General features: G+C 38.6%; 2 protein-coding genes across 4 annotated transcripts; both read left to right on the forward strand.

Moving 5' to 3' along the window:
- The first annotated feature begins 181 nt into the window (after positions 1–181).
- Positions 182–3,738, forward strand: lsm10 (LSM10, U7 small nuclear RNA associated). 3 transcript variants are annotated; one of them, XM_067612477.1, is made up of 2 exons: positions 182–330; positions 2,283–3,738. In XM_067612477.1, exon 2 carries the CDS (start codon positions 2,321–2,323, stop codon positions 2,732–2,734), a length of 414 nt encoding a protein of 137 aa, XP_067468578.1. In that variant the 5' UTR covers positions 182–330; positions 2,283–2,320; the 3' UTR covers positions 2,735–3,738. The 3 variants fall into 3 exon arrangements, with proteins under 3 accessions (XP_067468578.1, XP_067468579.1, XP_067468577.1); XM_067612478.1 differs by having other exon boundaries at positions 215–309; XM_067612476.1 differs by lacking the exon at positions 182–330 and adding an exon at positions 2,051–2,108.
- Positions 3,739–6,518: 2,780 nt separating this feature from the next.
- On the forward strand, positions 6,519–14,850 carry eva1bb (eva-1 homolog Bb (C. elegans)). Its single transcript, XM_067612475.1, has 3 exons — positions 6,519–6,994; positions 11,382–11,533; positions 13,401–14,850. The coding sequence occupies exons 2-3, from the start codon at positions 11,467–11,469 to the stop codon at positions 13,838–13,840; spliced, it is 507 nt and encodes a 168-aa protein (XP_067468576.1). The 5' UTR covers positions 6,519–6,994; positions 11,382–11,466; the 3' UTR covers positions 13,841–14,850.
- The last annotated feature ends 2,719 nt before the right edge of the window (positions 14,851–17,569 follow it).

The raw sequence follows: 17,569 nt of genomic DNA on the forward strand, positions 1-17,569 counted from the left end.
AAATGGAGAGTGTGTGTCTTATTTGGTATCTACAATATTGACTGATTATACACATTTATATACTATATTTGAGGAAATGTCTCTACTGAACTTTCTCCTGTGTATGAGTTTGTTTCGTGGAGCAGCTGCCAGCAGCCTACAGGGGCGCTGTTGTTGTCTTGTGCTGAAGAATATCTGTGACGCACAGACGCAAAGTCAAACGTCATCACGCTGTATTTCCTGGCGACGTCTTCGTGCGGGAAAAGTTTTGTTGACATCCGTGCTTTTGATCTCCTCCCGCGAAGGTTTTGTGTGGGTTTTTCACATGAAGTAAGGTTTTAATTAATGCCGGTAAATATAACACACACAACATCTTAAGTTAACAGTATAATATGGGCTCTTCAAGGCTTTTTTTTTAAATGGTCGTAGTTTTGTACGTGGTTCGCAGCTGAAGCTAACAGTGAATCTGACTTCTAAACGTTATCAGCAAGACACACAAATATCACAATAATCATACAAATAACTGTGATTTTTGAGATGAGAGTGGATAAATTAAATGAGTTACAATCTCTGTGATATCCTTCACAATGAAGCCTGTGCCAGTATCTCATTTTTCATACTGATATTAGCTTAAATCTGTATGTTTTTGTAAGAAATGGAGAAACTGCTAGGTTAACATTATATTGTTGTTTTTTGAGCGTAAGTTACATGTTTACTAGTAGGCTAATTTTACAGCTAAGTTAAGTTGCTGCCAATCAGCCAAATATCAGTGGTAAAAATATATTTGGGCTGATTCAGATGCTGCTTGTTAAAGCTAGTTTTGACTGATATCAATAGTAATTTATGTCAATATGACATATTGCAGATATTTTGATTTTTGTGTTGTGTTTCTGCTTGGAAAACTCATGAAACATGGCCAGTAGATAGATAACATAAAGTTTCTACTGCCAGACATTTTTATGGTTGAAACTATCGATTATTTTCATTATCAGTTAAACTGTGGGTCAATTTCTCGATTAATTGATTAAATGTTTGGTCTAAAAAATGTCTGAAGATGGTGAAAAATGATAATCACTGTTTCCCAAAGCCCAAGGTGCAACCTCAAATGTCTTGTTTTGTCCCAACCAGCAGTCCACAACCCAAAGATATTTAGTTTACTATCACAGAGGACTAAAGAAACCAGAAAATATTTACAGTTTAGAAGCTGGAATCAGAGAACTTTGGACATTTCCCTCTAAAAAAAAAATTACTAAAAGTGATTAATCAATTATCAAATGGTTGGCAATTAATTTTCTGTCAATGAATCGACTATGTTGCAGCTCTAGACATTTTTGATCAAAGTTCTTTCCAGGTTCTTTTTGGAGGGACAGTACTCGAAAACACTGACACTCTCTATGTAATACATTGTTTTGCCAATTCAAGACCATCTTTCATTCCTCAGAGTCTTGAACTGAAACCCTCAAAATTTGAATTTAAAAGGACCCAATAATCAAGGACCCAGGCATCTGTGAGATCACAATAGGACTCTAAATTAATGCTTTATTGAAGGCAGGGGCATATAAACATATGGCCGTGCACTCAGTTGCCATTTTATTAGGCACATCAGCTAAAACTATTATAGTTTTCTTGAAACTGTCTTAAATTGGTGTTGATTGAACTGTATGGTCGTTTTGGATAATAAATCAATGAGGGTGGACTAGATATTAGAAGTAAAAACTGAACATAAAAACCTTAAAGAAGGTCAACTTTATTGCAGGGCTGTTGATAATGATGGTCATCTAGAGCTGAGGTTGAATATACTTAACCAAAGAATTGTAATTTAAAATGTAAATCTCTTCATGTGGTATGAGACATAATGGTTCTTGTCACTTTGTTTAAAGTGATTTGATTGGCTGTAGTTCCTGTTGCTGTCTGCTAAGAGTTTTGATTCGCTGAAGGCCTCTTGATTGTTTTTGTTACCCTAATGGTGGAACATGATTGTTTAATCACCATCAGATGTGTTACCAGGATGTTGCCTATATAACATACCAGCGTCTGTGTCCTACTCTTGTTGATCTTGAAGAAGGCCTGCAAGCCGAAATGTTGTCTAAATGAGAGAGAAATGAATATAGAGCATACATGCATACAGAGTTTGTGACTTTTCCATTGTATAATTTTTTTAATGACCTAAAACTATTCCTTGCAACATTTACAATGTTGGAAATATAATGAAAACACTCTATAACACAGGCTCTAACTTGTTTTGATTATTTCTATCTGGTAATGAATTGCATGGCATTAACTGACCTTTAACCTGCCTGCAGGTATCGCTGACCTCCAAAGATCCTCTTCAACAGAGTTCATGGAGTCAGAGGGGACTGAATCCCCACCGTCGGGCTCGGGCCCAGCTGAAACTTTTAGCTCTATTCGGGAGCGCACCATCGCAGAGAACAGCATGGTGGTGCTGCTGCAGGGCCTGCAGGGGGAGGTGACCACGGTGGACCTGAAGAACGAGAGCACGGCGAGGGGCCGTGTGGTCAACGTGGACGCCTTCATGAACATACGTCTGGCGGAGGTGCTGTACCGCGATCGGCGGGGGCAGCTCACCCAGCTACAGGACCTGTTCATCACCGGTAGGAATGTCCGCTACGTTCACATTCCAGACCACATGGACATAATGAAGACTATACAGGGCCAGCTGGCCAAGATCCACCGGGTCCGCAACTTTGCCAGCGAAGGGGGCGGCAGGAAAGAGTATGCCAGGAAGACAAAATAACTTTTTGTTCTTTAGAAGGATACAGAACTCTGTTGGGTTGAACTTAAAAGTTTAGACCAGTTGCTGAATGTGTTGAGGTTTTGGAGCGTTTATCGGACAAAGCAAACGATTTGAAGACATCATAAGGAAATTGTAGAAGAAATTTTTCTGTATTCTGACATTTTATAGAACAAATGATATATTAATCAGTCAGGAAAATAATAGTCAGATTAATTGATAATGAAAGTAATCGTTACTTGCAGCCCTAAAGCCCTAAAGGTTTGGGAATCCCAACACTTCCTAAAATAAATCTGAGAAGTCACAAGATGATTTTAAAAAAAATCTGTTACACAAATATGTTATTTTTCTGACTTCTTGCTCTTGTTTTTCTTTTGAAATATTGGATACTTTCATCTCTTCAAGCTGCTCACAACTCATGTCAGAACTTGGTCATATTGCATACGCGTGATGAGGGGTCTCAAGTTGTTTCATTTTATGGGGTCATAAAGCTGAAAAAGTTGTGACTATAACCCGACAGATACTAGATTTTTGAAGCCTATATCAAGTTTAAAAATCAGATAATGCTATATCGACCGATAATCTTTTTTTTTTTGGTCATACATATTTTTTGCAACATTTTTAATGAGGACCCCTTAACGTCGTGACCAAGATATGCGCTCAGTGTGTCGTTTTACAGTTTAAACTTGTCTGCGCTCTCTGGTGAACAAACTCTAATGGAGACGCTTTCTAAATGACCTCAAACATATCTGTACTGTCATTTCTTGTTACTTATCAGCCGACATATATTATACTTAAAACTTATTTATCAGTCAGACTTTAGTTGTGAACCACTGGACCAGCTGATGAGTTGAACACTGTCTTTGTGTTTTTTGGTAATTGGGTTTGTGATCTGTAATTGATATTAAATAACAGCAGTGAACAGCCGTCTTCATCCTCTTTTGATGAAGTAAGAACAATTTTTTGAAATGCATACAATAATTGTAAATAAAGATGCTCACAAGTAAGTCATTGTCCTGCCAACTCTCTGCTGCAGCACTTAAGAACTTACTTAAGATTAAATAGAACATTATACAATCAATAGTCAGAGCAGGTGTGGCTCAGGGTGTCAGCTGTTTTCTCTCGGGCATGGGCGTTGAAGAATCCTGGCACTCACCACAACTCCCATCTGTTTGTCTGTGAAACCTGCCCAGATTTAATAACTGCCCATACGCAGGAAAACATTAGTCATGATCAATGTCACTCTGGTGGAGAGGAAAAACAAGCAGGCATGTTTCCAAAGCTTCTACCTCACAAACATCTCTGCTGCGTGCATCAGTGAGCCGTCACTCTCTCCTGTGATTGGCGGTGTGACATCTAGCGGAGCGGGAGGATGGGACTTTGTTTGGCCAATGGAGGCGAGCGGAGCAGAGCGGGTGAAAGGAAGAGAGTGTTTCCCTTGGAAACTGCCGTCGCAGTGTTTCTCCCGATACACAAATACGATTGGGAATTTGAGGAATTTGCAAAGGGGTATGTTATTCCAATGCAGTGTCAGGAAAAGGACAGGCCTGACATAACACAGGCGGGGGCAGCTGGTGCAGATAAAAACCTGCACTGTACGGAGATAGGAGTGCATTCACCAGACGTTTAAAAAGAGTGAAACAATGTGTTAAATTAAGAGGAATACGTGCTCCCAGCTTTCAGGAATGTCCCTTAGCAGTTGGATCATTGTTTTGGCTACAGCTTTAAAGGACATATTTTTCTCTTGACTTTGTTTGCTTAAAAACCAACCTGAATGACAGCAACCACCCACATAATGACTGCTTACTGCTTTGCTAAAAACACGACTGAGTGCCACATCAACACTCACCAGGCTCAGAATAGTACCTAAAAGAGGCTCGACCGCATAAACAGTTCTTTTACAACACATAACACATCCTGGTTTAGGGTCATACCAGTGGTCAAACAACTCAGATCCTTTATTTAAATAAAGCACCAATACAACAATACAAAAAATGCTCCATCACAAGTAAAAGTACTATTAGTGTTATCAGCAAAATATACTTTAAGTATCAAAAATAGAATTAAGAAATGGCTCCTGTGACTGATATGTTGTTAAATATGACATGATTAGACTGTTAGTACCAGTGGTAAAAAGTACATTTATACATTTCAGAGGGAAATACTATACTTATTACTCCACTACATTCATTTCACAGCTTTGGTTACTACTTGCTTTGCAGAATAACATACAAAACATATGATCAACAAGTAGACTAGCATTATTTTTTATAGACTAAACTACCCCACAGTATATAAAGTAGTTAAATTTAGCCCTACCTCAACCTGCCATGACATTACAATGTTAATACATCAGTAATTACAATCCAGATATATAGGATTTTTATTTGTGAGGGAGTATTTTTAAGGTTTCAATGTTTACACAGTGGATCTGAGTACTTCCACCTCTGGTTAATACTGATGTATCAATGTGTAAACCTCAGTGTTTCCCAACTGAAGGGTTGGGTTCCTCCAAAGGGTCATAAAATAAATTTGAGGGGTCATGCAATGATTAGTGCTATCAGTGGAGAAAAGTAACTAAGTACATTTACTCAAGTACTGTACTAAAGTATATGATTGATATTTTTAAACCAGAAAGTCTGTGTTTATTTTGGACGCCTTGTCACACATTTCAGATTTCTATGAGTTGTTTTCAGTTTCACCAATGAGACATCAAATATTTGAAAGAATGAATACAGATTTGTGTTGCAAAACTTATTTTATCTTCTTACTACCCCATTAATATATCTCATGACCCCTCAGATTCATCTTGTGACCCCATAGAGAGACCCGACCCCTCAGTTGGGAACCACTGCACTAAACCACCTCACTGTACATGAAGTAGTTAAAACTAGTTTCACCTTGGCCGTTTACAGCAGTAAAATGCTACGTAAGCATTGATGGATCAGTATTAACAATCTAATAATGTAACAAATAATATCCTATCACTGTAAAGGGTCATATATCTTTAACTTTTGAAGTACATTTTGCTAAAAGTACTTCTGCACTTTAACTTAAGTAGGATTATGAATGAGGGACTTTTGTCTGTTTGTGGTTTTCTTTGATCTTTATTTTTTGTGAAATGTTGGATCGTTTTACCTTATTGAAAATGAAACCATCAGAGAAGTTTAGAGGGGAAATCACTCACTGCTGACAACTCACAGACATCTGAAACACGACGAGACTAGACACTGTTTTTTTTGTAATGAGTCACACGCCAAAACAGTTGGAACCCACTGGTTTAATCTTTAACTATGTGTGGTAATTTGTACATTTATTTTATGTTTTTTTTATGTAAATTCTTAACTCAGAAGTAACTGCAGCTGTCAGATAAATGTAGTGGAGTAAAAACTACAAAATGTGCCTCTGAGAAGTAGAAAACAGCACAAAATAGAAATACCCAAGTAAAGTACCTCAGTGCTGTACTTAGGTACAGTTCTGGAGTAAACGTACTTAATTGCTTTCCACAACTAGACTCCACCAAACAACAGCACCTGCGAGCCTGCGCTGCGTGCCGCTCCACTGTTTGCTTAATAAACTCAGTCAGGGACACAAACTGTACTGCCGAGCTCCTTTTTTCCCCTCCCTGGAAGCTGAGATTAAAATACAAAGAGCTCAATTAATCCACGAGCCCCCGCAGCAGCACGGCCCTGTGCCCATGGCAGCCGACTAGCTATTTCCTGTTCCACCCTCTTGGCTTTACAGTGAACAGACCTCACTGTGGTGTGTTTGTGGCCAGCAGAGGACAGATCAGCTCCCTCTGGTCAGCAGTGTGGCTCAAATCTGCACAGAAGGACACAAAAGTAGCAGACTATCTCCACTAAATGGTGATTTCTATAAAAGTGAGGACTCTAGTTGCAGTTTGGGCCTCTTATATTGGAGTCAGATGCTTGTGGTAGATGCATGAGGACCCCTTTAGTTTTACGTATCTCTTAGGAAAAGGAAACACCTCCTTTTTCAACATGAGTCTGGACCATTCCTGGCTGGTCCCTCCTTCCTTCTAAAGGATGAGAGGGAGTGGATCTTAGCTGCTTCCTCTCCGGCTTCCAGTAGCAACATCAGCTCCTCTGTCACGCACACCGAGTGACCGACAACAACTCACTGCTTCTCCTTTTCAGCGATGGGATCTTATTTATGTGTTGGCTGATGAGCATGGGTCACATTTGGAGGTGAATTCTTGATTCTTCAGAGGAAACTTTGTGGCAGCTCTCATCCAGGACCAAGGTGAGTGATGTTCTGACTTGACATGTTTATCTTTTACCCATTTTGTTTAAATATATTTATTTTCAGTTAAGTCAAGAGTTGATTGTGGACTGAGTGCTGAGGCTTTCTGTAATGGAAAACTGAACTCAAACAGATATTTGCACAAGAATCTTACTGAATATACTGCAGTTAGTCTGCTGTCAGGCAATAAACAAGGCAACAAACTATTTTATTAGCACAGCCTGCACCATGTTCTTTACAATACCGCAGGCCATAAAATTCTTTATAGGTGCAGTAGCTGCAATATGCCCAAAATCATCAACACTTTGGTTATAAATTCACAAAGAAAAACCAAGATTGTCACATATATTTTATTACTTTCTTCAGTGTACTTTCATGTACTTTAAGGAGTTGAAGTATTGTAGTATTGTTGATATAATATGTAAGTATTTTTGACAGCAACTCATCCTCTCAAGCAGGATTGACTACTGTACAATAACAAGTCTTATTTTCAATGGTTTCAGGTTTCATCTTTTGACTTAAATAGGATTATCTAAGCAGGAAATGTGGGAGGGTTGAATGGGAGTGCATTTATGGGGTCACATAAACAGCTACAGCTGCCGGGCTTTGCATGTGTATGGTTAAGTCAAGAAGTTATTGGACTTGTCTGGAAATGTTAGGTGTTAAATCTGTCTGCCCGAGACTGCGGCTGCATAAAATGGACATTTGTCTTCCTCTGGTATTTGTTTTGGGCTTCCAGCTCGGGCAGACTTCACCACAAACTGCCTCCTTCAGGCTGTCATGAATTTCTGTGGAGCTCTTTATAAAAATAAACTGTGTGTATAGTGTCATTCTGCAAGTGAGGAAACAGAGCAAGAGTGTGCTTCTACGAGGACACAATTTCTAAAAACGCATTAGTAACTTTGCATCAGATGGGTGGCACAAAAATTTAATATCAAGTCTTTGAAAACAAGTGAAAAAAATCTTCCACCACAGTGAGATTATTTCAACCTGTTTCCAATTGAAATCAACTTGTGACAGGAAGTTTCCAGAAATAGTGTCCAGATCTTGAAACATGGGAAAAATAAGGCAACTACGTCACTGCAGAAAGAAAAATTCAACTTGATTTTGCAAAATAACTCAAATAAGGTGATTTCTATTGGAAATAAGTAGAAATAACTTTAGTGCACTGGCAGATTTTTTCATTTGTTTTAAGAAAATTACTTTTAAATCAAGATTAAATGAAAAATGCCTTTTTAATCCTTTTTGATCACATTCCTGGTCATACTGTGCACAAAATATGCCAAAATAAAGAGGAAATCACATATCAAAATCCAATTATGTTGTTTTCCTGTAAAACAAAATAATGATGTGTACTTACGTAGGCCTGATCCAACCAGTTTCAACCAATAATATCATCCACCCATCAATCTTCAACTTTTAGTAGCACAGAGCTAAGATTCATTATGACACGACCACTTTTTAATGTTCAAATCAAATTCCTCCCAACGTTACGTCCCGGCTGTCTATCCTGTTTCACTCGGAAATACATCACGATACGGAAGTTAGTTACTCTCAAGGTGCCGATTCATACGGACTTTAAAGGAATAGGTTGACATTTTGGAAAATTAGCTTATTAGCTCTCTTGCGGAAAGTTTGATGTCAAGATTGATACCAACCTCATGCCTGTACGTTAAATATGAAGCTACAGCCAGCAGCCGGTTAGCTTAGCTTAGCATAAAGACTGGTGACACGGGGAAACAGCTAGCCTGGCTCCGTCCAAAAGTAGCCCACCAGCACCTCTAAAGCTCACTAATTAACATGCTAAATCTGGTTTGTTAAATCTGTACAAAACACAAAATGTGAAAATGACAATGTGTTGGACTATTTCTTGGTCTGTAACAGATTAGCCAAGCCTCGCTGTCCAACAACTGCGCCCAGCCAAGAAATAGTCAAGCACAAACCCCCCATAAAACCACAACCTTATTGTTTTTACGCTTCAGTTTTGTATGTATTAAAGAAATTAAACATAATGGGTTATTGCATGAGTTTAAGAAATGCTGGTCAGATTTTTTAGCTTCATAATTAGCACACATGAGAGACGTATCAGTCTTCTCATCTAACTCTCGGCAAGAAAGCCGGTAAGCTATTTCCCAAAATGTTAAACTATTCCTCCGAGGACGCGAAATTACACCTTCTTATCGAGTAGATAAGAAGGTGTTATCTGCAGTGTGATAAATGCTACAAGTTTTAGAAACAGTCCGGTGGGTGGATGTAGAACAACTGGGTGTCAGGGCCAACCTTTAATTAGAAGAAAACATTGACCGAACATGAACTAAACCAAAAGCTAAATTGCCCACTTATGCGGTTCAGGTCTGGGGGCAGCAAATTGAGGATAGCAGATGGAGTCATGTGTCTCTCTGTGAAGGGAGTTAAATGCTGAACAGAAGGCAGCGCCGGTTGAGACCCACCAGTTCCCATTAGTCACTGGACCCTGAGTCAGCCACCATAGTGACTATCACTGTAATTGCCCCCCTGAAAAAATAAAAAAGAAAGCCTTTGAGAGTATACAGGGTCTGCCAAGAGTCACTGGGATAAAGATCAGGGTGGGAGAGCGACCCAAGCCCCCTGATGGCAGCGACTGGAGCAGGGCATGATTTCGCTCTCCCTGGAGAGAAAAACACCAGAAAGAAAAACATTTGGCTCCCACGCACATTGTTGTTGTAATGACAGGGAATGTGAGGGGGTGGGAAATATCAGTCATCATGTTTACATCAAGCTTTACTGTAACCGTGGGACCATCTGTGACAGGGTTTTACTCTAAACCCCCTTATCAGGAGAAAGTAGTTCTAACGGAGACTGTTAGATAATCTAGAGTAACAAGGGCCATCGTTCCTGGAAAGACACAATGCTGCTCAGTCTTTAGCTACGCTAGCAGCACGGCAACGTCGTCATCCATTAAAGGGGATCTTTTTCTGGTTTTCTGTTATTTATTTGCTGTTATGATGTCGGATGTCTTTGTTAAACATGGTCAAAGTTCCAAAACTTGAGGTTAACACTTGTTGAACCCTGAACGCTTCGTCTGTGATGGTTTTTTCTACCTTGCCAACGAGCTGACGTTAGCTTGTCGTTCATGCCTATGAATGGCCATCTGTTCCGTAGCTTTGGTTGCTAGGGTTGTTGCTAAGGTTTTTCCATGTGCTGTCTGCATTGTCCACTTGCATATTTCAGATCGGACGTTGAGGTTAGCATTATTTAGCTCAAAGCGCTACTTGCCAAGTATAGCCCCACAGAGCCACTAGCGTGGCTGTAGACTTTTGTCGAGTCTTGTGTCATTTTGGTCTAATTTTCTAATAAGGAACCCTTTATTAAGACCATATAAGTTGTAATTCACTATTATCCTCCTAACATCTCGACATGAAACTTGCTTTGTTTTATTTAGATAATTCCTTAGTCAATCAGGGCGACCACTCCAATGGACAGTTTAACCTCTGACCTTTTGGAAAAGGGCTGCAGGGCGTCTGGACCAAATCCATTAATTAACTACTTATGAGGCATTTATGACCTGTGAATAGACCTGAGAAATTAGTTAAAAATAAAAAACAGCAAAATCCGTTTTATTCATGTCTTACTAACATTTATACATTTACTGCATATACTTGCCGTGAAAGTCAGAAAGTAATGATTTTTTATTAAAGTTAAATTTATAACAGCAGACCTGACATCTTATTACACAGTGAGAAATCAATGAGCATTTGATCATATATTACCAACATTTATAAATGCATTATTATTATAAAATATAGTATAAACACCAGCCAAAGAGATTCTCACAACCTTGTAACCCCCAAACTGAAGGCAGAAATCACATGGATATTACAACACACGGGCAAATAAAAGTGAAAATTATCTTCATGGCTAGGTTTTTGGGGGGGTGGATAATCGACTCTTTAATTCCCTCCTACTCATTCCTGTCTAACATTTTGACATCCGCCGGAGTTTTCTGGCCAGCGGATATGTAATTCAGTGTCAAAACAAACATGTGAAATCCGACATGTCAGTTTTTCTGTGGGAAAAACAAAACAAAACCAAAAGTCAACCCATTTGCTTGACACCGGAAAGGAGCCTCCTCAGTCCTCAGGCACTGATGTCATAAATATAAACATCCCTATCGGACACAGAGGGGCCTCGCCGCGGGCCTGAGTATAAAACACTTACGAGGAACACAGTGTCCTTGTAGAGTGGCCTCTGACACTGGTTGAGATCACAGGAATGATGGGTGGAGCTTTGGAGGAACACATTTTGCTTTTGCTGATGAGCTCAGATTTCCCTTTAGGTTTAAAACTGTCACAAGAATATGAGATTTAGATGCATGTACTAACTGTCTGCATGTGTTTTTGTGTGGCAGGATCTGCCTTGAGTGGATGGTGCAGGAATCAACTGTAAAAGAAAGTCCTGGAGATGGTAGATATTTGAACCCAAGTTGAACCAGGATGGAGCCTATTAAGAGAGACATGGAGCTGCTCAGTAACAGCATGGCGACCTACGCTCACATCAAAGGTAACATATCAGTGGTCTATACAACACTGGCTCCCAACCTCGAGATGGCATCACCAGTTGATTACCAATGTAGAAAATGAGAGAAAACTGAATTGTGCTTTAATCTTTGCTCTTTTCTTGCTGAATACTGAAGAGTTTTACCTCCTCGAGCCTCTAAAAACTATTGAAATGACTCAAATTAAGTAGTCTGAGAGAGTAAAAATCTCTTCATAACTCAACTCACAGACATGGACCCTGCGCTGAGATTACTTGGTATTAAAGGATAAGTTCACATTTCTTTTTCTATTCTGTCTTAAAACAGGATTGAAAGAGTTATTGGTTATGGCTTTAATTGTTCCTCCTGTACAGTACACATTGGCTGTGAAGTGTAAGTGATTGGGGACAAAATCTCTAGTCAAATACAGTATGAGGGTGCTAAAAAGAGAGTGATTACATGGAAATGGTTGCTGGCAAACTGTACCGACAAAGAAATAAACAAATGAAACAAACTGTATGGAAAAATTGACCTTAAAAACCTTTAAAAAACACTTGAAAAAATGGTCTACATTTATGTGCCTAGAAGACTTATCCCATTACATGTGTCACCAAGAGATCCTGTCACTATACAAGTATCATGTTGCTGATGTCAGCCTTTTCTTTTTGCCAGAAAATATCAATAAAAATAAAGCTAACATGAGGCTTCAGCAGTCTGAATTAGTGAAAATAAGCGAGTATCTTCCAAAGTTCTTGGCTGGAAAGATTAGAACAAAATCGATGTTTAAAGTACAGAAAAATATCCAGTTTTAGATCTTCAGGCAGCCAGCGTTGATGCCACAGCGTCTCCGTTCTCCATTTTTTCAGTCAAACCAATCAACTTTAGGCGGCATTCAGACCAAAAACTTTTGTCACTATGACTGCGAGGTAAATAGTCGAATATGGCGTTCATGTTACAAAGTAACAGAAGTTAGTAGCTTCTTTCATCTCTTCTTTAGATGGTCAATGTTAACATCATCTTCCTTGTTAAAAGAGCTGGAATCTTTGGCCTGTTTTAATGACTGTCATTGATTTTCACCTCATGGAGTGTTTAAATAATAAGTCTGAAGCAAGAAACTGACTTAATGACAAAATGGAAGTGAAAATTAAACGGACCTCAAACTCTTACTTGCTGTTAGTTACTGTGCTTGTAGTGCAAAAAATTATTTCTTTGAGTTAGCACCCCTCCACAACAGCTCAGCAATGAAACACTATCTGGGGAAATAAGGAGAGAATTTTGCAATAAAATTTTTTGGAAGATACCAGCTGGATTTATCTGACTGAGACTGCTGAGGCCTCAGATGAACTTTGAGATGCCTTTTTTGCACAGACAGACTATTTGAGGATTTTGTCCTCCGTCATTTACAAGCAAAACACTTAAGGAAGGAATCTTTTCACAGCTGGTATGAACAAGAGGAGCAAATATAAGCGACCAACAACTGTTTCAATGTACATATCGCCATGTGGGTTTTGTTTTAAGGTAGACTTTTTAAAAAAAATGTGAAAATAGCCTCTAAGGGGTGTAAGTTAAAAAAAAAACATTTGGAACTACTGGACTCCAGCTTTGCAGCTCTAAACAAAATACTTTTCTGTTGAGCTTTAAGAATTCATTTCTCTGTCTAGCCGTCATCAGTTCCAGCGTCTTGGGTGTCCTGTTTTCTTTGGCTCAACACTGCTGCAGTTTGACTGTGTATCTGCTCACGGTGCTGAATATCATGTGGCAAGTTCTGTTGCTCAGAAGTAGGCAGTAAAGAAAAACAATAAAGAGCACAGATTTAGTTCTGTTTCTAGTCAGACTTTTTACCTTTTCTGAGGTCAAATCAAACCCGTCCGTTGTGTTTTTCTGCCCACGCAGCCAATCCAGAGAGCTTTGCCCTCTACTTCATGATGGGCGTCTGTTTCGGCCTGCTCATGGCGCTGTGCCTCATGGTGGCGGGCATCGCCTGCAAGAGGACTCACCGCCACAGGAGGCCTCCTCCGTCTCCTGAGAGGAGGCAGCTGAAGGAGTCCAGCGAGGAAGAGGAGGATGAGGAGGATGAGGACGAGGAGAGCATTGCAGGGGAAGACGGGGAGGAGGCGGAGATCCCCAAAGTGACAGTGGGGCCAATGAGCGAGCGCAGCAGCCAGTCCAACGGCACGCTGAGGAGCGTCAACGTGTTTGCGTCCGCAGAGGAGCTGGAGAAGGCGCGGCGTCTGGAGGAGAGGGAACGTATCGTCAGGGAGATATGGAGGAACGGGCAGCCGGACATCCTGGTCACAGGGACGGGGACTATTGGTCGGGTGCATTACCACTAACAGACACTTTGACTGAGACTGCAAAGAGAGAGACAAAGTTGGACATTGGACAGAAATATGTTTCACATTGATTTGTATGGAGACCCAAAGTACTCAATATTAAAGGGACGCTCCACCAGATTTTACACATGAAGATCGGTTTACTCATCATGAGGAATATGACTCAACCTGTGAAAACAGTTGTTAATGTCTTTTATATCTCTGTAAGGAACTCAGTGAAGTCTGAAAAAGAGAAATTATGTGTAACACACTGGGGGTGTTTGGGTTTAAAGATGTGGACATTTACCAGTCAGGGAGGGTCTAATGAAAGAAGATATCAAGTTGCATCATGGGAACTGTAGGATCCAGCATTCCTGGAGCTTGAGCCATACAGAGAACTGAAAAGTCAAGATATCGTCTGCTGCATCAATCTTGACCTTTTTTTTTTTTTTTTATTAGTCTGTCTCCAAAGTTACGAAAGTGAAATATTAAATTGCTGGAGTAACCCTTCAAAATAAATAAATAAGACTTTAAATTTATGATATGAATAAATACAGAGAAAATATGGAATATATCAATAACATTTTTAGTAATCCAGTACATTTTAAAGCTCAATATAATTTAATATTACTTCATCTTGCTTCTTTTCACTGAAAAGTAGTATTATGAAATAAAATGAATTGTGAACAATTGAATTGTGAAAAATGACATTTAATAAGAATAAGAATAAGAATTAATTACCTGCAATAACCTCTTAAACTGTTATTGTGAAAATAAGCAGAATGAAGTAACATGTCATAATAAAAAGGCTTCTTAAGGGTTTTGAGACATTTTCACAGTTTCATTGTTAAATTACACATTTTGTCTGTATTTTTGAATATGATTATTTCATAATGTCTTATTGGTTATTAATATTGAACACATATTTCTTGTGACATATGACAGATGTTGTATGCATATTTGGCCTCATCTGTATTTTACTCCATGTTTGTAATGTGAATCAATAAAAGTTAAACCACTTTTTGAATCAACACCTGAACATTTTAATTAGTTATTAGTATTAACACCCAATTTTGACTTGTTGATGACACTAGATGAAAAGCTGAGTGATCACCAAAATTACTGCAAATTCATCCTCTGAAGAACATGAATGGCTGCACCAAATTTCATGATAATCCATCCAATATTTTTTGAGATATTTCAGTCTGGACCAACCAAATGACATCGCTGGAGCCACGCTGCTTGCATGGCTAAAAATGCCAAAAATTAGCTTGTGTGTGATGTTTCTTTTTCTTATATGATAGTTAATGGAAAATCTTTGGATTCTGTTCTGTTGGTTGGCATTTTCTATTATTTTCAGACAGTTTATAATATTTAGTTACCAACATTTTTAGTTTGTAACCCAAATTGAAGCTATTTCCTCTAGAGAGGAAGATGCAGATGTCACAAGCAGTTCTTCAACCAAAGAGTGATTTTGATTTCTTTGTTTTATTTGAATGTTTAGGGGTGTAAAGAAATAGTTTGACAGTTTAGGTATTACATTTAGTTGCTGGCTTGCTGAGAAGATCAATGCCACTATCACCTTTCTGTTGAGAATGGAGTTGGAGCCAAGAGACGGTTAGCTTAGCTAGCTAGTTAGCTAGCCTGGCTCTGTCCAAAGGTAACAAAATCCACCTAATTGCACCTTTAAATGTTATATCTGGACTGTTTAATGAAATAAAATAAAAACTGAAGTTTTCAAATGTTCAACTAACCATTGCTTTAAGATCTAAAATGATCCAGTCATTCACAAGAAAAAAAAGTGGTTTGGAAGGTAGGTTAGCAAGGTTGGGAGCCACCGTTATTGACAAAATGACAAGAAAATAATGTGCACATTAATAGATAACTTAAATAATTATTAGTTGCAGCCTTAGTGACACACAAACTAGTCCCAAATAGGAAGTTACAGGGTGGGCTAATCTCAGCACAGATGCCTCCTTCCCACAGAAACTCTCCAGTCTTTTCCCAGCCTCTACATTGGCTTGTATCTCTGACCCCGTCACTTCCTGTGTTTCCCTTTCCACAATTCCCACCACACTACTTCAGCTGCAACACTGAGGCTCTCTGGTAAAATCATGTCTGTATGGGGCTATGAAAGAGCCATTTATGTGGGCCGTACTGTAGATATTACCAACGCAGAGCTTCCCCAAGTGGATCCAAACAGTGTCCCAGGAGACAGTCTATTTTCTGTTAGCTGAAATTTTCCCCCGTCGATCCATGAAAAGGCTGATTATGTTACGACTGGAGTGCTTGTTTCCAGTGTCCGTTAGCTGTCACGTTTTAAGTGGCATTGGCTGAATTGGAGATTGTTGTAGCGAGAGAGAAAACAACTCTCAATACAGACAAAATGAAACACTCATGACCTGATGGTGTGAGCTCATTCTGTGACAAATAGTTCATTCACAAATGTTTGAATTAAAATATCATTAACCCGAGTGTTTTCTTTGTGGTCCTGAGACCCTGGTTGTTCTTTAACAGCTCAGAAAACATACTTAAAATTGTTTCACCTGTGATACTTCATGACTTTTTTATAATTTTTAAGAGAATGGTTGTAGACCTTTTAAACTGATGACGTTTCAGAAGTCCTGAACAGAAAATGAAGCATAACTTCTGAGTGTGTGTGTGGTCTCAGACACCCCAGCTGTAAAAAGAGGTTAAATACAGTAGATTTTCGTGTCTGTATCCGGTGTTGACATTACTTTAAACCGTAAAACCCAAAGCCTGAAAAAGTCTAACAGAAGTCTAATATGGAGGAAGACTTCTCAGGGGCCTGACTGACACCAAACCTAAGTAACATCTCTAAGGCTGCAAATAACGATTAGTTTCATTACTAATTAATCTGACAGTTATTTTCTTATTTTTTCAATTAATCCTTTGATATGTAAAATGTCAGAAAATGGTGAAAAATGTTTCCCAAAGCCCAAAATGACGTCCTCATATGACTTGTTTTGTCACAACCCAAAAGATATTCAGTTTACTGTCATAGAGGACAAAAGAAACCAGAAAATATTCACATTTCAGAGAATTTGGACTTTTTTTTTTCTTAAAAATTAATCAAAGCGATTCATCAAAATAGTCGGAAATTTATTTTCTGTTGATTGACTTATCGTTGCAGCTCTAAACATCTTTGTAGGATAACATACTGTACATTTCTTTGTCTGTAAATGACTTTTGGGCACACAAAAGCAATATATACATATTTCTTCATACATAATATAATATATATCATAACATAAAATATGTATTTGATGTGATAATGCCCTGTAGAGTTTGTCTCGAAAACAAAATAAGTTATGTTTACATTGATTGTTACTGTTCTGTATATCCATGAGGTCTTACAAACGTGTTAAATGCATTTTTTTTCTCATAAAACATTTGCAAATTAGATTTTTAAAGTATTTTAAATCCTCCATTGTTTACATCCATGTCTACAAGTTTACAGTCTTCTTCTTTCCTGCCTTTGTTGGCTCATTACAGCCTGGAGATCATTGGAATAATGTGAAACCATTGGCAGGACTTTGTATCGCATCAAACAAAATATAAATTAATAAAATATAAACCATTAATATATATAAAAAAAGTGCTCCACTAGAGGTCAGAAACTGCACAGGGGACCTTTAACTGCAACTATTTTGACAAACCACTAATCATTTGTTATTTTTCAAGTAAAAAAAGGTAAATAATTCCTGGTTCCAGCTTCTTAAATGAGAT

The sequence above is a fragment of the Thunnus thynnus genome, chromosome 15 (genome assembly GCF_963924715.1).
Source record: "Thunnus thynnus chromosome 15, fThuThy2.1, whole genome shotgun sequence".
Taxonomy (NCBI): domain Eukaryota; kingdom Metazoa; phylum Chordata; class Actinopteri; order Scombriformes; family Scombridae; genus Thunnus; species Thunnus thynnus.

Bases quoted from the DNA above. Each gene is read 5' to 3' on its own strand.
- lsm10 (XM_067612476.1), top strand. From the start codon at position 2,081: ATGAATATAGAGCATACATGCATACAGA. The intron at 2,109-2,282 runs GTTTGTGACTTT...ACCTGCCTGCAG, and splicing joins AGAGCATACATGCATACAGA to GTATCGCTGACCTCCAAAGA.
- eva1bb (XM_067612475.1), top strand. From the start codon at position 11,467: ATGGAGCCTATTAAGAGAGACATGGAGCTGCTCAGTAACAGCATGGCG. The intron at 11,534-13,400 runs GTAACATATCAG...CTGCCCACGCAG, and splicing joins GACCTACGCTCACATCAAAG to CCAATCCAGAGAGCTTTGCC.